Source organism: Buteo buteo, chromosome 2, assembly GCF_964188355.1.
Source record: "Buteo buteo chromosome 2, bButBut1.hap1.1, whole genome shotgun sequence".
In the NCBI taxonomy this organism is placed as follows: domain Eukaryota; kingdom Metazoa; phylum Chordata; class Aves; order Accipitriformes; family Accipitridae; genus Buteo; species Buteo buteo.
The window spans coordinates 55,539,389-55,563,347 of NC_134172.1; the positions used below are offsets into that span (position 1 = coordinate 55,539,389).

General features: G+C 47.5%; 1 protein-coding gene across 3 annotated transcripts; it reads right to left on the reverse strand.

Moving 5' to 3' along the window:
- Positions 1-13: 13 nt before the first annotated feature.
- LOC142043726 (C-C chemokine receptor type 8-like) lies at positions 14-19,157 on the reverse strand. Of its 3 annotated transcripts, XM_075055237.1 has the most exons (5): positions 19,042-19,157; positions 6,953-7,062; positions 5,996-6,200; positions 3,622-3,725; positions 14-3,528 (listed from the first exon to the last, which is right to left on the reverse strand). In XM_075055237.1, the coding sequence occupies exons 4-5, from the start codon at positions 3,714-3,716 to the stop codon at positions 2,661-2,663; spliced, it is 963 nt and encodes a 320-aa protein (XP_074911338.1). In that variant the 5' UTR covers positions 3,717-3,725; positions 5,996-6,200; positions 6,953-7,062; positions 19,042-19,157; the 3' UTR covers positions 14-2,660. The 3 variants fall into 3 exon arrangements, with proteins under 3 accessions (XP_074911338.1, XP_074911320.1, XP_074911329.1); XM_075055219.1 differs by having other exon boundaries at positions 14-3,725; XM_075055228.1 differs by lacking the exon at positions 6,953-7,062 and having other exon boundaries at positions 14-3,725; positions 19,042-19,075.
- Positions 19,158-23,959: the final 4,802 nt, after the last annotated feature.

Sequence of the window (23,959 nt, forward strand, 5' to 3'; positions counted from 1 at the left end):
TGAGTCCAGCAAAACCTACTTTTTTACTTATTTGATTAAGGCTTCACATATCATTTGGACTAAATTTTGCTATTACACACACACAGAGCATGACAAAACAATAATAGAAACCGAAGAGTTTGGCCCTTCTCATGTAACCCAGAGAAAATCCTTGTCTACTGCTGAAAACATTGCTGCATTAATGATGCAAGACTCTTATTGGGACTTTTTAGGTTCACCCTTACCAAATTTCATGATGGCATTGGAAGGAATTGTGCATGGCTGGGGCATATCTGGTGCGTATCACTTTGAATGACTTAGCAACCTGAGAAGGGGCATGATCTTTGAAAAATTACAGTGCTTTTGACCATCTTGTCTTTTTGAAATTTGAAATTCAGCAAGGCAAATAAAACGGTTATTGAAAAATAAGAATTTAGGGATGTTATCACTTATTCCTTATTATTTCTTCTGACTAACAAGATTGCAGATATGATCCAAATGTGTTTTTTAAAACTAGAGAGTCCTCGAATACTGTCTTTACCTAAAAGCAGTCTTTGCTTGGTTTTGGTCTTTTTTACACAACTGTTCACAGAACAAACTGATCAGGGAAAATTGTTTGCTCTTTCACACATGTCCAATTTCAATCAGAAAAAAAGCTGCCAGAAAAGCTGCCAGGTATGAAATGATCATTCCCTGAAATATAGAGGCCTAAAAAAGTGCAGGGGACTCTCCACAGATAGGTTATATCCGTGAAGGCAGCTCCTTGGTGCTGTAAGTCCCGTGCAGTCTGGACTGGACCGGGGCCCTCTCTTTGACCAGTCAGTTGTGTCTCTTCCCTGCAGCCAGGAAACTTGGCTCCTGGCTGCCAATTTTTGTGCTGTCTAAGCTGCAGTGATACAGCTCATTGGGAAAGTGTCAGTGTGTGAGAGCTGGCCAGAAAACATTTCCATCTTCCCTTCTCAAAATACCAATTAAAAAAGAACATATATATAACTTCTGTTTCTTCTCCCTTCCATTTTCATCTGAAACACCAACAGGTAGGATGATGGCAAATGTCACTGAACATCTTAAACTTTTATCCAAGTTCCAAAATTCTGGCCAAAGGGGGAAGATATCTGACCTGAGATGCTGGCCCCTGTTTCTTTTCAGTCACTGAAGTGCCTACACAGTACAAAGAAACCACAGAAATACACAAGCAGAGGTCTTTTTGTTTCTAAATACCTAGAAGTCTTCTGAGAAGTAAAACAATATGATAATTGAGCTGCAGGGCATTTCTCATCCATTGAGGAATAAAACCTAGAAATGTTAATTACACTATGATAAATGAAAGAAGTATTTTCTATACTATGTAGCTAATGGCAAGAATATTTTGGCACTGAGGTTAGAAATGTTTTTGAAATTTTTAGGAAGCATAAAAAAATGCAATTATATCTTCAGAAGGAAAGGTAGAACTAAGAAAGCATATTTTTTATTACCCTAGAAAATAGTCTTTGACAATACCGAGGCTGTGTTTTTCCTGGTTTCAGGTATTGTTGTGCTTAACTCTTTAAATTTGCATTACAGTAATATTACCTCAGCATAAATGTTATTTTTTCACTGTGAATTTTTATTGGGATTTTGAGAACAAATCCTTCTCAGCAGGAAAGTGGAGGCAGGACTTATTTTGCTGAAGAGATCCAGGGCGCCTCTCAATTCCATCAGATGTATTTTATGTGATACCAGCTCAAAAATCAGCAAAACCATTCTTTCTTTATCCTAATGTAGGCTTGCGAGTCATTAGACAGACTTCCAGAAGCCAAGACAAAAAGGTGCAGGTAATAGGTTTATTCAAAGAAAATATTTTGAAAATGGCAGAAAATAATGACATATGGAAAAAGAGATGGACCCTGTGTGCTACATGCCATTTTGTGGTGTTTACATTTAGCAGCCAGCGCTGGGGGCACAGAGCTGGGGGTCCCACACCTCTGGCGGTGATACAGCCTATCAGGCTGCTTTGATGACGACATCTTCAAGTGATGGGCCCCTACGAGTGACCTACGGGAGGCGCCCAGAGGCGTTGCTCTGCTGGTTTTGAAGGCATCACCCCCAAAGGCTGCTTTGGGCAGCAGCAGCTCCAGGCTGAGCCCCTGGGAGCATCCCACATCAAAGCAACAGGACCCTGAGCTGAGGGGCTTCTTTATCCGGGAGCTGGAGCAAAGGGGGAACGGTGACAGTGGCTGAGGTGATTCCTTCTTTGCAGTGTGAAGTAATCCCATGCCTGTCCCCTTGCCCACCTCCCGGAGGGGTGTCCCACACCTGTCCCAGGGATGCAGGCGTTCAGGTATGGAACAGCTCCCACAAGGCAGAGCATATTTGGGGGTGAGGCAGAAGCAATGCTTTCATCAGAGGAGAAAATAAGTACTAGAGGAAGCACTCACTTGCTGAAATGTATTAAAAGAGCTCTAAAACTTGGTCCAAAATCATTCTGTGACAAGCTGGTAGGGTCACCATCTTAGAAAAGCACCGTTGCTCTTAGGAAACTAACACCGCCTCTTGCTGTGCCATAGTCCGCAGCGTATGCCAAAAGGAGGCACAGGTACACTGGCCCTCCCAGGAGGACGCTGCACACGTGGGACAGCCTGGGGGGCCACGTCAGAGCTAAGGCCGACTGCTCGCACCAGAAGGCGGCGGCGCGGGTGGGCTCACAGGAACCCCGCGCTGTCAGAGCAGCCGGAGAGCTGGGTGGGCCCTGAAAATGACTGCCCAGTCCCCGCACCCCCCACGGGGCTGGAGAGGACACGGACACAGGAGTGAAGTAGACCTTTAAGGTGGGCCTTGAACGTCACTCCGGCAAAGGCGTAGATCACGGGGTTCAGGCAGCAGTGGATGAAGGAGATGGTTTCCGTCAGCTGCAGGGCCAGGGCTATCTGGTAGCTCGCCTTGCAGTCATTGATGATGTGCAGGCTCTGCAGGGAGTCTAGGAACAGCACGACGTTGAAAGGAGTCCAGAAGAGGAAGAAAACAATGACAATGATGAAAATCATCTTGATCGCCTTGATCTTGTTCCGATTTTTGCATTTTTGCAGGTTTTTCAGTATCTGGGCGTAGCAGCAAATGAGGATGCTAAGGGGAATCAAGAGGCCTAAGATATTGGCTGCAAACTGAGAAGTGACCTTCCAGGTATTGTCGCCTGGGGGGTACACGGAGACACACTGCACAGACTGCTCGATTTCCAACTCCTGGTTGAACATGATGTTAGGTACAGAAGCCAAGCCAGCCACCAGCCACAGGATTAAACTGATAATTATGCCAAAAGAGGCTGTCCGTATCCTCATGGCATAGACAGCATGGACAATTGCTATATACCTGTCTATGCTCATGAGGGTTATAAAGAAAATACTGCTATAAAAACCTGTGTAATAAATGCCAGCCATTATCTTGCACATGGCATTGCCAAAAACCCACTGGTCTGAAGCGTAGTGGGCTTGGAAAGGGAGAGGCACAACGAAGAGGAGATCAGAGGCTGCGAGGTTCAGCAGGCAGATGTCGGTCATTGTCATCAGCCTTTTCCTGGTCAGGAGAACCCAAAGGACCAAGGAGTTTCCCAGAAGGCAGAAGACAAACACAAGGCAGTAAAGAATAGGCAGAAAGAGAGATTTAAACCTGCGAAAGCTGTTTCCTTCATTGCACGGAGCAGCGTTTTCATCATATCCATAGTCATATTCTGTTGTGCCACGGAACTGGCTTGTGGGATTCATCTCAGACACCTGTGCAGGAAAGAGCAAGGGATAAATGGCTGGCTGTCCTGGCATGGGACTCCCAGGGTGGCTTCTGCCTCTCTGTGCCACATAGAGCCCATGGGTCAGCCTCCAGGCAGAGAGAGACTGCAAAACACAGTCTCAGTCTCACAGGCTGGACAAGGGCAGCTGTGCCACCCAAAGCCTGCACTTGCAGCCTGCCAGTCGTTCCTATACATACATAAGTATGAGCACTGGGACCAGCACTCTGTTTCCCCAATGCTGCCTCAGTGCCAGTGAGTTAGCACCTTGTCATTACAGTGACAGGGAAAAATTTGTGCCCTGAATAGTCGTAATGGTGCAAAATGGTACAAAACCTGCATCTGATCTAAGAATCTGGATTTTCTTGTGCTCCCTGGGGTGAGGAAGCTTTTTGCCTGTAGCATAAAGAACCTTATAAAAGTGTCTCAACCGAAGAAGCCATCACCCAGCAGCATAGCCACACTTTTAGCTGAGCTGATCAGGGCTAGATACTGGCATGGAGTAAGCTAGTTTTCCATGGATGGGTGCAGGATCACATACAAAAAACCTCTGCAGCAGCAAGGAGCTCGCAGGGCTACACAGCAGCACTTGCAGTGCTGAGCTCTGGGCTGCTGCAATGAGGATGCCACTGACCTCTGGGTTAGCTGGTGAACAGCTTGGCTGTGCCTGTTGCTAAACCAGAGCAGTTTATTGCTCTTGCCTGTTCTGCCCAACATCAGTTTTCTAGTTTAGAGAAAACCAAAGCAATCTGGGGGTATGTTTCCTCTCTGTCATTTCTGAAGGATTGCAATGAAGACAGCTCTAAGTATAACCTGCTCTCCAAAAGTGAGTCAGTGCTGTAGCCACCTTTTTTTTTTCTTTTTTTTTTTCTTTTCAGATATCACCTCATGACCCCTATAAAACGGGATCTGTTTTGCCAAGTGTTCACATTTAAGAAGTAGTGGTTCTTTCAAAAGACACTATTTCAAAGGAGTTTGCCTTGTCACTGCTAAGACATTTGCATGTTTATTGTGCATTGCACCTATGTTACACTTGCATACAGGTTGATCGCCTCTTGAAAGAGCTTCAGAGACACAGAGTTTCCAGGAGGGAAGAATCATTTGTAATAATCATTGATATTAAGCTGTAGCAATAATATGAATGACAGTGATTATTTCATTAAAAGTAGAGGACATGCTCTCCTGAGTTAAAAATTGCTGCTCGGGTATATGAAAAGAGAGACAACAGTGAAAATTTTTGTATTGACGAGGAAGGAATCAGAACTCGGCCGTTTTTGCCTGCCTGTGCCACCTTGTGCAGGGAAATGGGAGGATCTGTATGCATAGCACAGAGGGGTGCTGGAGCCAGTGTTCATCCTCTGCTCCAGGTATGGATGCTGCTCATGCCTCACTGACCTGCCTCAGCATTTCTTGGGGCACCAGGACTGCTTCCACCAAAGTCAGTTGGCATGTGCAATGCTGAGGAACCTGTTAGAACTACTGCACTCAACCCAACGGAGTTCCTTGTTCAGAAATAACAAGTAACGAGAGAAAAGCAGTGCTGCAATCTATGTTGATAGTGTAATTCTTTCCTATACTGAGTTTTCAGCTGTAGGTAGGACTTCTGCGTTATTAATTTCAACTTTGTTTTCATGCATGAACCCCTAAATATCAAGATGTTGAGTCACTAGATAATGGCTGTTCATGCAGCAACAGATAAATGTAGAAAATATTTCTTGCTAATTCTGTTGATGTTGTGACCCTGACACATGTGACTTTAAGCATTGCAGCAATGGGTTGCTTTTCTTAATTGCCTGTCAGGGACCCCTTAAAAGCAGTCCATAGATTCAACAACCAAAAGTAACAAAAAATTTAAAAATAATGAATAGTGTGTTATAGATATTTAGATATCTATAGATATTTATATAGATATATAAATACATAGATAGATACAGATACATAAAGATTTATAGATAATGGTGCATCTAATTTTGGCAAAATTCAGAAGTGTTTTTCCTGGTCTGAACAGACACTGGAGATGCTCCACTTCAGACTTTGAGACCGTCTTTTCACCGTTAATACCTCTGACAGCTTCCAACCAGGGCACAGCATTTTCCATTTTCTCCCCTCTCCGCATCAGTTGGCAAAACAGTCAAACTGAAAAAGCAGTTCTCCAGAAGGTATCGAGAGAGAGATAACTGCTGCAGGTCCCTTTCCCCTGGTTGCCAAAGTTAGCCCATTACTTTTAAGAGTAGCACATTAAATGTGGATGGACTTTACCTTTGACAGCAAGAAGCCTCTACTTCCTCAGTTGGCCCTGATCCCCTTCTTCTCCTGTGTCCTTGTCCTCTCTCTCGGGCTCAGGAGTGTCCAGGAGGTTTACTCCATCGCTTGTGGAGATGGCTGAGATTTGGTGATATGCAGGTGTCAAATGGGCCACTGCCAGTTACAGAATAGGTTTTGAGGCAAAGAGAAGATTTTGTAGCTGTGGTAAACAGGAAAAGAGGTGAGACGGCTTACAAACACGTTCTGTGAAACAAAAATCAAACACGGCTCTTTTTGAAGACAGTAAAGGTAGCACATGAACAGGTGTTCCCCTTTGAATGCATTTGCAAGACCCTCCTTCTTCACAGCCACCCTTGATTTAAGTGAAAAATTTAAAAGGTCAGATATCTCCGTCACGGAATACACCCTAATAAATTTGCAACTTTTTACAGAAGCTGATATATAATTTCGAAGTTGCATTATTTTAGTTTTTCATTTCCTTAGCTAATACCAACTTGTATACCACAGTCTGATTACGTCTTTCCCCACTGGTAGTGTATTAACTCTCTCAGCAAAACGCTACTGTACCACAGCTACTGATGCCTCTTTTGCAATCATTTTTTAAGCAGCTTTTATTCAAGTGGAGATATTTCAGAGTTTCTTTGCTACCTCGGGGGTTTTTTTAAGTATACTTTAGTGCATTTAGGATACATGATCAAGGACAAATTACTGAAACAAGGATAGGTTTGAAATTTTTTATTTTATTCAATAACTTTAAATAATTTTTGGTTTGTGTAATACTGTAAACTGTGGTGCTTTATAAGTCAGCCAAACGGTATGTTTTCATCCATTAATCTCAGCAAGCACCATTTTCCTGATTTATAGGAGCACAGAGAATGCAAGAGATTTGCCCAAGAGCCCCAAACAAGTATGTGGCAGATCCAAAGCATGACTGTTATTAAAGTTACTAACCTGCTCCTTGGTAGCAGCTAGCAGCTCCAATCCAAAGTAGCTTTCCAGCTTGCTGGCTGTTGCATAAACAAATAGTGAAAGAGAGTCCCAAAGAAGAGAAGAGCTAAATACTGCAGGCAGACAAAAAAAAAAAAAAAAAAAGTGAGAAAACGGGCTAGGGAAAAAAAGAAGGAACCTAATGAAGGACCTGTGCTAATGAAGGAGCACAGTCAGAAAGAAAAGACCTGTCCCGTGAGGTATTCAAAATGCTACCAATGACCACAGCATCACCCTGCCTCCAAGTACCCAGTTGGTCTTACTACATAAGAGAGACCAGCTCCTCTTTTTTTGTTGGGTTTTTTTTTCAGAATTAACTTTTGAATATTGTTGTAATAGAAATTTATTTTATTCTATTCTCTATTTATTAATTATATGATTAATAATGTCAGTTGTATGTCCTGCTGTTACAGACATACAGTACAACATAATGTAACTCCATTTTATTTACTGTTTTGTTTAGAAATCAATAAGGTCAGCTTTCATTATTTCTTCTTATGATCAAAACATCAGTCAATTAAAGATGCTCCCTTTTCCATTTTGCACTAGTTTGGCTGATAAGTTATTAACACATGTAAAAAAATTAAACAACAGTTTGACATTAAACCAATAAAAGAATGAAATATATCTGCATTTTAAAATGTTTATATGTATTCTAAAATGAAAAAAAAAATCTTTTTTTTTTCCTTGAGTTATTTTCTGTTGTGTGTATTATGATTTTGCAAAAAGATTTCAATTCATTCAAAATGTATATTTTTTTAACTGGGAAGTCTTCCAGAAACGTATTTTCACCAGCCGCAATCCTGCATGGCTAGGCAAAGTGAGGCATGAAGCTGGAAGAGTGCAGCAGGGAAACATCAGAGGAAACGCTGTGTACATTGGAGAAAGCTGAAGCAAGCAAGAAGATGCAGAGCACCTTAAAGACAAGGAAAAGAGCTTGGATTCCAGTGAAAAAAAGAGAAGATACAAGTAAGCAGGCCTGGTGACTGCTGTGGTTGGAGGATGGATAGCTGCTGTACTTTGGGCAGACCAGAGAGGACTGCACTGGGTGTACAGGTAACAGCCTGGTAATAAGGAGAGGGAGGAAAAAATTGTGGAGATGCCAGTGTTTTGGAGAGAAACAGCAGAATTACAGAGCCTGATGTAACATTTCCAAGAGCAGCTTTGCTATGTTTTGAGAAGTGACATACACGTTCGGGTCCCTGGCTCTGCCTGGCTTTCAGAAAGGTTCACAAAATGCCTGCACTGCTTCTGGGATGGTCAGTGTTCCTGACACACAGCTTTTCTCAACAGAGGAAGAAAATTCATTAAAGGCAACGAAAGATGTGATTTGTCAAAGCCAGTGAAAGGAAGGGAGCAGTGACAGGTTGAGGATATGATAAATACGGCTTTGGAAAGGCGCCGTCCCTGGCCGGCAGGTATGAGGGTGAAATGGAGGGGTGGCCCACAGCACCGGGGTGCACTTGGGAACTGTTGCCTAATAATAATATAATGATAATTAGGATGATGAAAACTAATGGGAGATGCCTGGGTTGGGGGACAGGGAAGAATTGCAGGCAGATTTTGTTCTTCTCCCCATGCTGAGCCCTACTCGCTCTCCTAGAGGTAATTTGAGGGGAGCGTGGGCAGACAGAGCACTGCTGGGCTGGAGGGTGGTAGAGAGAAATAACCACTGGTGTATTCACAGATGTGGGGTGCTGAAAGCTGTAGGTATGCTAAACTTCCCTTGAAAGCTAAGAGGAGGATATCTGGCAGGTGGAGGAGGGGAGGTACGCATTTCTGATTTTCTCCACCATCAGCTATGAGCCAGGCTGTAACAAGCTGTATCATTCCCAATGCTTTTTTCAGTCTGTGAGTAGCATTCACCTCATCCTGAGTTATACAAGGACCATGCAGGCAAGCAGGGATTTTTCTACTGAGCCAACAAACAGCCCTTTGAAGTTCATCTGAAGAGGATAACAAAGCCAAAAATGTGGTAAACCAGCAAGAGGCGGTAAAAAATGAACACAGAAGTTAAAGGTCACCTGCACTCGAAAGTGCTGAACTCAAGCGGAAAGAGGTGCAGAGAGGCTGCAAGGTGGCAGGAGGAGCAGTGTGAGAGAGCTGGGCTCAACCTGGTGAAGCAAAGTTGTGGAAGGGATACGTTTGCTATGTACAGACAACCCAGTAAGGAAATGGCCAGGGGAAAAGAAGGGTTGTGTCACCTTACCGAAAGCACAGGCATATGAGAGCGGTATTTACAGGTTGTCCCTTGGGCTGAAGGGAGTTTGCTAGTGGGGTGCTGGGGCTGTGGAGCAGCCTTCCTGTGGGAGGAGAGCAAGCCAGCTGGTGTAACATGGTCCTTGGTTAAGTGTGCGAAGGGGATGCCTGACCCGGGGGCTCTCATAGCTGGGGACTGGACAGCAGGCACCAGGCAGTCCCTCGTGGGGCCTCGGGGGTGCTGCCAAGGTGCTGGGTGGGAGCTGGAGGGCAGGGAGGTCTCAGATGTGTTTGCTTAGAACCCATCGGAAATCCACCCTAGAGCTCCCTTCTCCAGCAGCCCTGGCTGCTGCCTTGCAGCATCCTTCCAGTTGAGTTTTAGCTTGACACTAATACCAGCGCTAGCAACATCTCATACTCTTGTGAGCTTTCGTGTGAGAAAGAAAAACCTTACAGCAAAACAGAGACAACTGACTGTTGGTATCTGCGGTGCTCCAGCTTATGGCCAATTTAGGTTTGGGTGCAAGAGCCGTGCCATGTGCCAGGCTCCGTCCGCCCTGCCAGGACTGTGAGCTGCAGCAGGGAAGAGGTGTGTGGCATTACCACCTTGGTCAAACTGCCGGTGCACAGGCATCTCAGTCACCACTCAAGTTAAAAAACACAGGGAAAATGTCACTGTAGGAGGAGCCTTCTGGTTTGTCTTCTTATGTTTTGACGGTGGTTGTCATGGTCAGCCTGCAGCAGCCGCAGTGGCCCCAAGCAGCGGGCGGGTGCTGGGGAGTCACACACTAAGAGACGGTGCACCACGCCATTCATGCTTCCCCTTTAGCTGCGCTTGCTGCCATCGCCACCGCAGCGGTTCTTCTATTTGCATTCTGAAGTTACACTTTCTACTGGTTTATATTCTGTCAGAAAAGTTGGTTCAGTGGGGAAAAAACCCATGCAATGTTTCATACAGTTGAAGACACTGTCAGCCTAAAAGTGACCAGCACATCAGAGTAACACAGGTTTCCACTCCCACAAACTACTCTGAGCCCCAAGGTCAGGGAATTGATGCTCCACTGAAGCCCCACGTTAAATGGAAAGGCTGTGGCAAATGACACAACCAAAATGAATCTTGCTGTGAGGCAAACGGCATGGCCATGTCTGCAGCTCCTAAAGCCAGACATATTCACTGGCTCCAGGAGACGACCCGTGCACGGTAGCTCAGCCTCCGACATTAGTCCCAGAGGGTTTTCTTATCCTGTGCTACCACTGCAGCTCCTCAGCCTGGGGGTGACAGCCAGCTTAGCTGCTGCAAAACTGCTATGCCTGCTCTTGTAGGAACCTCTCCTTCCTCTATGGAGGTCTAGATGAGTTGAGTTTGAACATAGAAAGGAAACTGCGGTTGCAACAGAAGACACCACCAGCAAGAACTTGCTTTGGCCTTAGGAGCACCAGCCGTGAGCCCTGGTATTGCTCTGGCTGTTTGGTAAGGCACATGGGAGGCACCTTTCTGACACAACAGCACAGGCTCTGGTGTTGGTGTAGCAGCCATTAGGAAAAGATGGGAATAAAAGCAGAGTAAGATACCCTACCCAGTAGGATATTTCCCAAGAAGAAAATAAGTATTTCCTGGATCTGCTCGCTATCATAGCACCCAGCTGGAAAGTGGAGGGCAAGTTTGCCTTGATGTGATGCTCTGCTTCCACCCATCTCAAAGCCATGGTAACCAGCTGAGTCAGGCACTCTTATCTGAGAAGAGTACTTTCCTCTGCAATTGCTGGACAGCAAAATAAGAGCAGCTTCTTAGTCAAAAAGAGGCCTTTTCCTCTCAAATCAGCTCTCACTTTACTTCTCAGAGGGACATATTAGAAGAGGAGGGAAGAAGTGACTTAGTTCAGCAGAAGAAACAAAACCAGGATTAATTGCAACAGGGGGTATGTGATGTTCAGAGATGCTGGGTTGCTCAGCTAAAATGGCTTGTAAAATACCAGCAGTCGTCACTGTTGATGGGAAGAAAAACGATGGCAGCTCGGCTTTGCAGGTGAAGGTAGAGGCGGGGGGTCGGGGTGAGCATACCCTCCACAGTGTGGGAGCAGTGTGACAGGAAGCACCTTGATGAACCTCCCACCCCAAATTCCTCCTCCTGGCTATCTCTCTGCCCCAACAACCCTCTCCCATGTGTTTGCTGCCGGCATGGACAAGCAAGTGCCCTTCCCCAGCCGTAGCACCCTCAGTGAATCTCTTGCACACCTCTCCCTTGGGGCAGCGGGTACGGGCAAGGGGTACACCAAGCCCTGGGTGCCTAGGGCTGGTGGTCACCTGGGAGGTACAGAAGGAAACCCCACATAGGAGCTGTCTTTTGAGGAACATTGCCTGTTTCAGTTATTGCCACAATGTTTGGGTCTATTAGCATCAGCTGTCAACACACCATCTTAGTAGGGCCACATCATCTTAATCAAAATTGTTTAATCAGACCATTGCCAGTGTAGAGGTACAAATACACCATGTGGCAGAATCGTTCGTTTCCCTTTCTTAATGGGGATGACATATTTGTACACCTGTGTACAAAGAGGTGGGTGGGATTTTGTGACCTGGTGACATTTTGAGTGATCGGGTTTTTTGTCATCAAAAAGGTATATTTAGGTTGACTAAAATATCTCTGAAAGTGCCAAGTTGTTTGGGGGGGATTCCTCCCCTGCAAATTAGGGAAAAAAAAAATGAGGAAGAGTCACAATACTTTATTCTGACAAGTTCCAGACAAAACACTGCTATTTTTCGTGTTTAAATGTGTCATTTTCAAATATACCTTTTTTTAATAAATAACCTCTTCTTCTAACCCTTCTACAAAAACAGGCAGACTTCAAAGCTTAGAAAAATTTCCAGTAGAACTAAGATGTGTCTGTTTTGCTGATAGACAGAAATTTTTATTTTTATTTTCAGCTTGGTCAGCAAAAATATTGACACCCTCCACCAAAGTGGAGTAGTATTACTGTAACAGTGCTTGCGTATGCAGACATGTACAAGTGTGCGTACGAAAAACCTATTTGGCATTGCTCTGGCTCTCTCCTGCAGCAGATGGTCAGTGGAGAAAGAAAGGCTGTGAGCCAGAGAGTCTCCAAAAACTTGCTGAGTTTGTACAGGAGAAGCAGCTGGAGGTGCTTGGTGAGGTCTGGATCAGCTCACTCTGCTCCATGCTCTGCTTTTCACTGCCAGCACCAAAGCCATACGGATTACGGCTTTGACAGCTGCAGCCTTGCACAATCGCTTAGTTTCACCAAAGCAGAAATCAGTGCATTGCAAAACTCCCAGCACGGCAACTCATTCATAACAACATCAGCAGTGAGTGGAATTTTCTCACTCATGCTTTACAACAGTAATCATGGGGCAGAAAAAAGTAAAATACATCTCTTGCATATGGAGTCTTTGAGAATAAGACTTTTCTCCATCTGTCCTTTATCTGATGCTTTTTTTCTCACCCTAAAGCACTTAGGTTTTTAAGCCTTTGCTGTCCCATGCCTTCAGTACACAAGTGCATGGGCACCTCTCGGATAAGCATCTGACACTGCTTCGCCTAAAGGTGGAGAACGGAGAAGGATGCAAGCGAGAGTGAGTTAGAACAGAGAAATCACAGAGGGCTGGATGGGACACGGGGAGATCATGTAGTCCATCCCCTGTCTTGAAGGTAGGGGCAATGTCCCCCTGTGATTCTTGCCATGCAGTTGTTCAGCCTGCTCCTACAGCCTCTGCTTTCCCCTCAGCTCCTTCTTACAAACCATCCCAGTGCTTCGCCAGACTCACTCCCCGCAAATTTGTCTTAATACTTAACCTAAAACTCTCCTGGTATGATTTGAGTCAGTTATTTTTCTTTTCCATGGAGGAACAATTCCTACTTTCTTCTAGTTGCCTTAAAATACTCTAAGATCGTGTTTCCCTTCAATCTTAATAGCTCATATTCCATCATCTTTTTCTTTTAGGTCATGTTTTCTAAAATGTTAATTGTAGCCACTGTTCTTCTTCAGCAGCTGTCCAGTTTTCCTTAATCTTTTTTGCATCGCAGTGCCCAAAACTAGACATAGAGCCCCAGCTGTGGCCTCACCCCTGGCAAAGCAGACTGGAGGAGTCACCTGCCTGGGGTGGCTGTCTTCTTTTGTGGTCACGTAGCACTGGTGATTCATGCTTCTCTTGTGCTGGATGCTGGCCCCCAGATCCTTTTCTCCAGAAGCACTGCCTTCCCCTTCCTGTGTTTGTGGTCTCAGCTGACCCTGCCCGTGTGCAGAAGCCAGCACTCGTCCTTAATGAACTGCAGCCCAGGCTTTTCAGTCTGTCAGGGTCCATTGGAGCAGCCATTCTGTCCCCCACTACATCTGCACCCCCTCCCAAGGTGGTGGCATGTGTCAAAATAGTAGAACCATGCACCAGCCCTTCATCCAGAGCAGTAACGCGCACGCTGGCTTGTGCCAGGGCAGAGCACAGCCCTGGCTGCAAGACGCTTCCGGGCAGCTCTCCTGTCCAGCAGCAACCACTCAGGAGTTTGACCACTTGTGCACCCACATAAAGGTTGTTTGATACGCTCAGAAAGCTCGCTAGCCCCAAGGTACGGGGTACCACTGCTTTGCCCAGTTGTCACGAGGCTGTAACTGAGGCTGATTTGACAGAGCTGCTCCTTGACAGATCTGTATCGGCTCTTATGCTTTTTATTTTCTTGCAGGCTGCTTATTCCTTCTCGTGCTTTCTGGCAACTGTAATTACACTGACTGGCATGCAATTCCCTCTCTGGTGTAAACTGATGTTTCCACACCAGAGTATCCTGTGCTGGCTGGCTGCCCAGTTCTTGCCACAAGAGCTTGGCATTGGCCATACTGGTTTGGAGCAAAGGGCCACCAGAGCCAGCACCCTGCCCCAGCAGTACACAGTCCCAGGTGCCCCGCTCTGCAGAGGGGGCAACCTCGCTGCCCGGCCAGAGCACAGCTCTGCTCCCGGCGCCCAGCTAGGCAACGAGCACCAAAAACCATTGCACGCCTTCCTGCCAAGGCTCAGGGCTTTCTTCTCAGGGCTCGCTGACCCGTCAGGTGTGAAGTCTGCGAGCTCCAGGACAGAAACCGGGCAGGATTCCTGCCACCGCAGCCATACCGCTTAACCCTGTGCAACGCTTTTTGGCTGTGTGGAATGCAGATAAACCACATGGGGCTGAGGTGTGGGTGAGGGCACTCAACTAGCTGCTCAGTTAAATGGCTAGACTGGTTCCTGGCGAGATTTGGGCTTGGCCCCGTTTGCACTTTCTGCCCTCCAGGAGCCACGGCATGCAGTGCAGACCACCAGACTTGCTCCTGGGTGCAAGGCTGGTGCCCGGCCGTGGCCACAGTACCCCTGCAAGGGCTCAGGCCACACTGCCATGGCTGCACCACTTCTGCCTCCCAGCTGGCCTCAGGCTGCGCCGGCTGCCTGCGAGGAACCGGGGGGGGGGGCTGCGTGGTGGGAAATTCCCCGTGTGGCCACTGGCACCCACGACTGCCTCTTGAGCACAGCTCGGCTCTCACCACAGGAGCCTCCTGTGGAAGCCGCTCTGGAGGCTTATCAGATTTTAAAAGGAAAAAAGGGTTTTGACATTCGAAACCACGCTCTTAAAACAGGGAAGCCTGTGTGGTTTAAGACCAGGATTGTGACTTGCGGACCTTAGATCCAAACCGGCACCCTGCCACTGGCAGTGGGTCCCCTCGGAGGGGTCACGTGCCTTTAGCGACATGCCCCAGGGCAGGCGGCTCTTGGCACAAGAGCATCTCGCAGTGAAATCTGGGCAATGGTCCCATCCCACTGGCACTTCCCATCTAGACGGCAGTGGCTACGATCTCAAAGCAGATGTCTGCACAGTGTTGTCCTGTCTTTCGCATTTTCCCCCAAGGCTCTGCTCTCGCCGGGGGTGTGAAGAGAGGCTTTGCTGGGGTGACACACAACTCCCGCAGTGCTGTGGTCCAAGAGAAGGTGTGAGGAGAGCTCAGCAATGCTGCTGATAAATCTCTATCTGAGCCGCTGGTAAACAGGAAGCTGCTGAACAGCTTTATTCTTTTTCTCGTTTTTTTAGGTTCCTTTCGTCTGTTTTTTGTAGATATTCTTTTTGCTTACTTCATCTCAGGAAACAGATTTTTCTGCCACCTCTTGCAGGAAATATGCAAGATACAAGAAGTGTTGAAAACCTCATGGTTAGCTCAACCCGCTGCACGAGAGGTGGTGAGTCAAAAGGCCTGGCAATGAAGGCATGGCAACAAGGGCATGGCAATTGCACTGGCATAAGCTGGAAGCCCACAGGTCAAAGTCACAGTGGTGAAAGTAAGGCTAAAAGGATTTGACCATGCAGAATAGAGACACAGACTTTTGTGCTATGATTAGAAGTTGCAACTCGGGGGCTTTTCACTGGTATCAGAAAATGCTTTCAAACCTTTCTGATCAGGAGAGCCAGGGGCATAGCTCTCTTTCCAGAGCTGCAGCACAAGGCTCTTGGGGAACTCATTTTCCACAGCAAAGACTCAGCAGGGAGCCTGCTGTCCACACTGGGCACATCCACCACCCACGCCATGCCACGGCAAACAAGCGCAGCCACGCTGAGCCCACCTGCCGGAGCTTGCTGGGGGAGAGGGACGGCCACGCGCGCGCTCAGCACCTTAGCGTGGACCCAGCGAGTCGTCTGGACATGTCAGGGGCAAGCAGGACAGTCAGTGCTGCTACTTAGCAGGTACCCTAGGCTTGCCCTAGGCTGCAGGCAGCAGCGCAGGTACAAAACCTGCAGGGAGCAACGCTCACTGTGTTTAAACTCTCTCCTCATCTTGCATGGCGCTGCTTGAGAAAACGAGCAGATAATGAAGCCCCTGCTGCTTACAGGGAGACATGCTAAGGTTTGCCAGCAATAATGCTGGCAGGATAGGGTGAAGCCGTGGGGAGCGGGTCAGGGGACAGGCATTCCTCCCACCACAGCCTGGGGCCGCGAGCGTGGCTTCAGCTGCAGCATGGCTGACCTTGCACTGACAGGAAGGAGTTTGCTTTATGCATCAGCCCTTCATACCTGCTCTCCGCCTTAGCAGCGAGAAGGATCCCTTAGGCTAGCCAGGGTAAAGCAGAGCTTGCACTCCCACTGCCTACACTGTCCTCTTCTCCTGTGGGCTGGGAATGGACATGCACAGCTCAATGAAGGTAAGAGATACAGCCCCAAATGTTCTGAAAAATACCAGATCCAACGAGAAGCTGGGTTAAAGAAAAGGAGGAGTGTCTTTCCAGTATGCAGATGCATGGGGAAGGTTTTCTTCTCATTACCAAACTGCAGTTTCATGTTTTTCTGGTGTACTGAAAGTACCAGAGGGGCTCTTGTGGGTTTCAAATGAGTGGGTCAAAACTGATAAACTTTTGTCACTGCATAGGTAAAATCTGTATTTCCTTTTACAACACACAGAATTTCTTTTGCTGACTCTTTTCTGATACACTCTAATAATTCCAAGAACCATCAATATTTCCTACCTCCCCTCTTATAAGTTTGTAGGCAGAAGAGTAAAAAAGTCAGAAGTTTCATTAACCTTTTGAAATCGCTAGGTGTGAATGTGTCTGTCTAGCCAGGACCAAACACAAGACCAGCTTTTATAGAAAAGAATAATAGCAATGTGCCTGCATTTCTTGGACACAGCAAAGGACATCTGAGAAATCCTGCAGTCAAGAGCTGAGCCACAATGCTTTAGGCAATCTTTGAAGAAAAAGAAAGCTCTTGAATTCATCTCAAATAGTATTGAAAAATGAATGGTTTAGGTGTTCATTCTTCTTTTGCCCCAAATGCTGATCGGCTTCCTTCATCTTTATTCTGTCAAATACATGCAAAGCCAGTAATTCCAAAACTCTAAATTCAGTAATTCTGAAAACCCTTCCCGGTGTGAGCTTTCCTTAAGGAAGAGTCCAGAGCGCAAGCGGGAGCAGTCAGCACTGGGAAACCTTCACACCTTACTTTGCCAAGGATAATTGTCGTAAGTTGGGAAAAATAAGGCTTTTCTTTTTGATTACTTAAGACTTTTAACAGTAAAATGGGTCTGAAGATGGAACAGAACAACCCCCATTTATTCTTACTATATCTCATTCTAGTTTTGGAAAATTAAAACCAGAAAGTTAGACCAGAAAGTCTCCACTGTAGTGCAATAAAATAGATCCACAGTCCAAGGCAGCAAAGTGAAATCACTTTGTAAAAAAAAGATGCACAGTGTTTTGGGGTTTTCTTTGCCTTTTGAAATGTGAATAGGTATTCAGATAAGATATGAACCAGCAGCTGACCACATATACCACAGGAGGTTAACGTTTAATGTACTTCCCAGTAAGGCATTCTATTCAACAATACAAGTGTGCTCCCAACATGATTTCATTTATCTTCTCAGTGTTAAGCTTTGCATAAAACACATCTTTTTACTACTCCATTGCACAAGTAGAGGAAGCGACTGCACAGAGAAATCACATGTTTGCCTCCAGGCTCTCTAGAAACCTGCGACAAAAAAGGGTCATTAAATCACTTGCTGTGTTAAAAATTCAGCCCTGGGAGTCATCTACAAGCCTTACATACAGACATGCTTTTAATACAAAGTTGAGGTTTGGTATATCTTAGGTCTAGGGTCTTAAACTATGGTCTGAGGGTGCTGGTGACCAACAAGATCATGCAAGTGGCCTTTAGGTCTTACAGAACCATGTCAGAAGTAGCATTCATCACCTGTCATCAAAATGCTGATCCCAAGGGTGCTTGGTGGTCCTCCAAGAAACTCTTCAGGAAATAAATTCATGTAGACTTTTGGGTATGCATGCAGCCAATGAAAATCTAACTGAGGAACCTGGAAAGGACTCAGAGGGACTGGTCTAGCAAAACATAGCCATAACTACAGTTCACACAACTCCTGTTACAGGACATCTGTGCCCTCCCGAACCACGCATTACAAGGAGCACAACAGAGAGGTCTGCCTGCCGTGTCTGACAATCAATCTAATGCAAAAAGAAAAGGCATCTGATCGTCCAGTAAACAAAAAGTTTTCAGCGGTGTCAGCAAAGTGGCCAGCTCACTGTGCAGCGATGCGGCGGCACGGTGCAGAGCTGAGCCACAGGCAGAGGGAAAGAGAGGTGGCTGGGCAGGCAGCCACTGCCCACTGCTGCCCTGACATCCCGCTCCTGCTGCATGCCTGCAGCGCAGTGCATGGGGTGCCAAAAGGAGGGGGCTTACCTGCGGTGCAAGAGCACTGGCGAGGGAATTGCTGCATATGGAGAGAAAATCATGCTCTCATAAAAGGCAGCCAGCTCTGCTGGCAGGCAGGGATACCAGGGGTTATACAGAGGTCTCAAGTTTCATTTGAAGCGTTTTCAGAGAACCAGCCAGGTGAGAAAGGATCAGCCCTTTGGCCATCACCAAAGTGTGAACACGCAGCGCCTGAGCTGAAAACATCCTCTATGCTGTTCCCTGCCTAGCGTGCCCATGTTTCAAATCCTTTCTCATCTCTGGCGCAGGTGCTAGTGACAGGATTACCAAAGGTGAGCAGTGCCGCAGGGCTGACAGATGCGCCAGGTCACTGTCACCCAGAGCCATGGGTGCAAAAATACAGGGATCGGCCGGGGGGGAAGGAGCGACCAACTTTCAGCATAGCCACTTCCAAGACAGTGCAAATACGAGGAGAAGACATGCAGTGGCAATTGGGCTTCACGGAGTCCAAAAAGCAACAGGTGAGCATGAGAAGGAAAAGGACAGGCTGTCCTAAAGACAAAATACAGCCACTAGTCAGTCCCCTTGTAGTAAACTGCCAGGGTTTGGGCAAGTTTTCCTCAATGCTGGGTAGGTAAAACAAATTCCCATGCCTGCAAGCACTACCTACCTCCCAGCTCAGCTCTGCTTCAGCCTCCTCCTCCTTCTCCTCCTCCTCAGCCGGCAGCACACACTTTGGCAGAAGTGGTGCAGGAGCCCAGGACAGAGCAGCTTTCAGTGGCGTGGGGCAGCAGCTGCTGGCTCCTGGGGCTGCCGGGATGCACAGATGGTGGGAGCTGGAGGCTGGCGTGGGGACAGCATGGGTTGCTTTTGGGCATCGAGGCTCCCCCCTCACCGAATAGTCAGATATAGTCCAGTTTTCTGGAAAGAGTGCCTCTGTATGTTTCAATATATGAGGGCCGTTGTCTCTTTGACTGCTGCAGCTGTCAGCCAGCTTCTCTGCCTCTAATTGCGAGATGGGGTGCTAGCATGCCCTTAGATTTCATGTTACACCATTAAAATGGGTAAAATGCTCTATGCTGGAGCAATGCAGGAAGCACAGTGTGGATTCCCCAGTCCAGACAGCTACATGTTAGGTGTTTCTTCCCCTTGCACAGCCTCTTGCCCTGTGCCCCAGCTACCCCCTTTGGGGAGCCCTTCCATCTCCGCTGGAGGTGTCCCCCCCAGGCTCTGCCTCACTGGCCAGAGCACCCCCCTAGCCATGAGAGAGGCACATCTAAGTCTTTCTCTCACCCAGGCCTCAGACGTCGGTCTTCCTCTCCCTGGAAGCCAGCACCAACCCCCATCATGCCAAAATGCCTGGAGGCAGGGGCTGCCATGGGATGGCAGGGACCAGCACAGGACATCGGGGCAGCCACGAGCAGAGGATGGCAAAGGGGAGTCCAGGCTTGCCAAGAGGAGCAGCAGGAGGAGGGATACAGACAGCCTGTGCTGAAGGCTCCGGTCCTGGAGCTCACCAGCCCACAGCAAAACGCAGCCAAGAGGTGCCTCTGCTGCCTGCAGCCCTCCAGCATGGGACATCTCTGTGGCACAGGGTGACAGTCCAGTGAGTGCAGCCGTTCCCCTGCCAGCCCCTCACGGGTGGGAAGAGGGGGCTTCGTGTGCGTACAGCTGCTCTGCTGCCTTCATTAGCATGAGTTCGGCAGAGGACTCAAGGGGACCTTAGCTCCTCTTTTCTGTCATCTGGTGTAGCATGTCAACCACAAATTGCAGACAACAGGCAAAGAGCTGAGACGAACAGTGAACCTGGGTAAAGAAAGTGAAGCAGCAGGAGTAGAAGCTCGGGGCGTGGTGAGGGGAGATCCAGAGAGGCCAGGACAGGGTGGGATGGGCAGCGCGGCACCGAGAGGGAAACGGAAAGCAGGTGATGAGGATGAACATCTTGCACGGTCCTTAGCCTTGGCCATGCTTGAGCTGATCTTTCTTTTTTTGTGCCCTGAGGTGCTCCAGTGCCTCTTCCTCATCTGCTGCACTGCACTGACCCCAGAAACCAAGCTCTGCTGCCAGTGCCGCCAGCTGGGCATGGAGCTGGTCTTCTGCAACTAGCTAATGCTTAACTTTACCTGCTGTAAACCAAGAGCAGGATCTGGCCCCAGAGCATCCGGTTCCCCTTTGTGCAAAGCCTGTTTGACTACATGCCCCAGCTTCCACCTTTGGCATTGCAGCTGCATAGCTCTCTGGCTCTACAGAGCTGGTGGCAGGACTCCTGCACACCTTCTGCTCTGCTACCAGCTCTTGTCAGCTCCTTCTCACACACCCTGGAATTGCTACTCCATGTCCCTCCAGAAAAGAGGAGAAGTCTTCCAAAACATGCATGCTTTTTCCCATTGCCCTGTAGCTCTCCAAAGCTATGTAGGCAAAGTACTGTGAAGATGAGACCTGCCCATGAGTGGTGCCCAGCAGAAGACAAGGGACCTCAGCTAGGTTATGGTAACTAAGGGTGTAATCAATCCTGGGAACAAGCCAAACTCCTCCCATATGTCTTGGCCCATGGTCTTTGTCTCCCATCCTTGCATCTCACTCTCAGCCATTCATTCTGCAGTCATATTTTTGTGGCACCCTTAAGACATACTCGTTTCTTCAAGAAAACATTAAAAAATAAGTCAAGGTATCTCAGGAAGAGATCCATTAAGGATGTCTTTGCAAGAGCTTTGCCTTCTGGGGACATTTTCAGCTCACACCCCTATCCAGGATCCAGTTGCAGTCCCAAAGAACAGCAGGACATGGGGGGCTCCAGCCCTGATCCCATTTCCAGTGGCTCAAATTAACTGAGGAGGAAGAGATGGGACAGCGTGCAAATTAGCCAGATTTGGAGCCAGCATCTGTCCTGAGGTCCTGACCCCAAAAACCACCCTATTGAATTACCCTGAATGTTCACCATGAGGCATTAGACCCCGACTGTCATCACAGGGCTGTTTGCGTTGCAGCACACAGCGCAACAAGGAGCAGAGGTTACAAAACAGCTCGTGGGAAGGAGAGGGCCAGAGCTAAGTGTGGAAGGGAAGCCCTGGGAAGAGGAAAATGTGTTAAGGCCCAGATCATTCCTGCCCAGATTGTCTGTGCCTGGTTTTATTTTTGTAAAATTAAGAATATGTATTTTTGATCATCATGATGGCTCCAATTCCACAGCAGGACTTCAGTTCGCTCCTGTGTATTTCTCCTCCCTTTTCATTTTTTCCCTTGCAGCTCAGCAGGATAGAGACCCAGAGGGTCAAATTTGGCTGCTCCACTGACCAGAGCTGGGCTGCTGCACAAAGCACCAGGTGAAATGCTCCAGAGATCTTTCTTTCTGGCCTCATTTCATCTTCCCACCCCTGCTGCAGATCATTTACACCAACTTGGTCTAATGTCATTAGAGGGCTCTTCATATTCCTGACTGTATTCCTGAGACAAAGCTACCAAGTGGAAACAGCGGATTTGGAAGCCAGCATGTGGGTGTGTTTTATTTACCCCAAAGGTGAGGGACTGACAGCCTCACTGATCTGATCCTTCTCCTTAACCCACATGCAGAACTGATTGCAACCCCAAGGGGTTTTAAAGGGCAGGTGATTCATACCTGAGGTTTCAACTTTGAGTTTCTCATTGGGAAACAGTGATTTGCTGAGGACAGCTTTTCTTTTCCAATCCTCAACTCCTGCCAGCAGAGATTAAGGTGTCCCTTCTGTCCCGTGCTCCCCAGCGCCGCCATTTTGGACTGGCACAAGACCCTCCATAGGGTCACATTGCTCAATGGTGCACAAGCACCCTCTGCAGTCCTGGTCTGAGAGGTCAGGACAAACTCCCAGACATCACCCAGAGCCTCAGTGGGACCAGCCAGGCTTCCACGACCCACCCTCCCCCAAAAAAACCAACCCACCCCATAGGGAGCCACCCTAAAGGACAGGGGCTGGTCAGGTGTGGGAGCTCTGCATGCAGCCGGCCCCGTCCTCCATCACCAGCCCCACGTGCACGGCCTCACACATCCCAGGAGGGGCGAGGGAAGAGACCCCACTGCAGGCACTAAGTATGTTTCAGCCGAGCGTCCCCCCACTCCGCTGCAGGACAGCCTGCCCTATTGCCTGGGCAGTCACCAAAGGCCAGAGGCAAGAAACCTCCACTGCCAAAAATTTGGGAAGAAAGATGAAAACAGGGGTCCCAAATCTGATTACATCCTCACTTTATTTAACTGCCCAGGCAGAAAAGGAGAGCAAAAAGGGATAAGTGAAATAGGGTTTGACAACGACACATTGCTACAATTACAGTCACACTCTGTCAGGTCCACATGGTGTCCCCTAAACAGGGCATGAGTCCATTCTGCCATCTTCGGCACCTGGGGAAAATGGACGGGGGGAAATGGGGAAACAGTAATATTTCAGCCAATTCTGATGCTTGGTTTCATGATGACTTCACTAAAACTGCAGGAAGCAAACAAAAATGTACCCGCTCCAGGAACACGCCGGTGACAATTTGATTCAGTTTCTAGAAAAGATGAGTAGGGCATTTTGTCTTCAAGCCAGCTTAAAAGCAGATTTTACAGAAACCTGTATACAAATGGTTACATTGAATCTGATCTAAATGTGGCTTATATTAATTTAGCTTACCTTGACAGGAGGAAGGCATGAAGCCGGTATATACATATGTATGTAGCCAGACTTAAACCGAGATTTCACTTGCATGGTTTTGTGGTGCTTTAACTAGATCAGCTGGTAACTACCACCCGTTTTGTTTATGGTCGAAGCTTCATAACTTTTTTTGCAGCAGTTCAAATTCCTGCCTCCAACCCCCTGAGCCAAAGCAACAAAGCAGGGTGCTCAGTGATGGCTGGCAAAGCTGGGCACTAATTTTAAACCTTTTCCTCACCCATTTAAGCTGTGCCACCTGACCTTTGCACAGCTGTATCGGAGATGTGAGCACATATTTCATCCCACCATGGGATGGAGAACCTGCCCAAGGGTCGCCCACAACCAGCCTGGAACGTATGATGCTCCATCCATTCTCCCCTGACAGGGCGTGAAAGCCCCCAAGAGCCCAACGGGCTAAAACCCCACGCAGAAACTTTGAACAGGAGCTGCAGAGGCTTCTTGGGGGGTTGGTTTCTTCAAGGTGTGGCTTTATTTTTGGCTGCTGCCATTTTAGGAGGTTTTCAGGCTTGCCCGCTCTCTGCCACAGCTATACTGGGATTGAGAAGTCTGGTTCTAACTAGGAGAGGTCCCTGCTTCCCCAGACCGAAAACTTTCTCAGCCCCAAAGTGGAAATATACTCAAAACTTTAACAAACATGTTTTCTCCGAAGTGTTCCTTTGCCATTCGAGGTAGAAAGATATTAATAAAATCAACCTACATGCAGGAAAACCACTTCCCATCTCAATTAGTCATATTTCATTTGCCAGATATCAGAAGATCTCCACGCTCAGCTGCAGAGCACTTCAGGAAAACCAGAATAGTCAAACCTGCCATGTGCTGTGGACGCAGGCAGAATTTTTCCCCTCCTTTTGGCCTGTATTTAAATTTCTGAACTTTCTTTACATATCATAAGGATGTATATACAAG

What these genes read in the sequence shown, in the direction of transcription:
- LOC142043726 (XM_075055219.1), bottom strand. Translation starts at nt 3,716, where the DNA reads ATGAATCCCACAAGCCAGTTCCGTGGCACAACAGAATATGACTATGGA.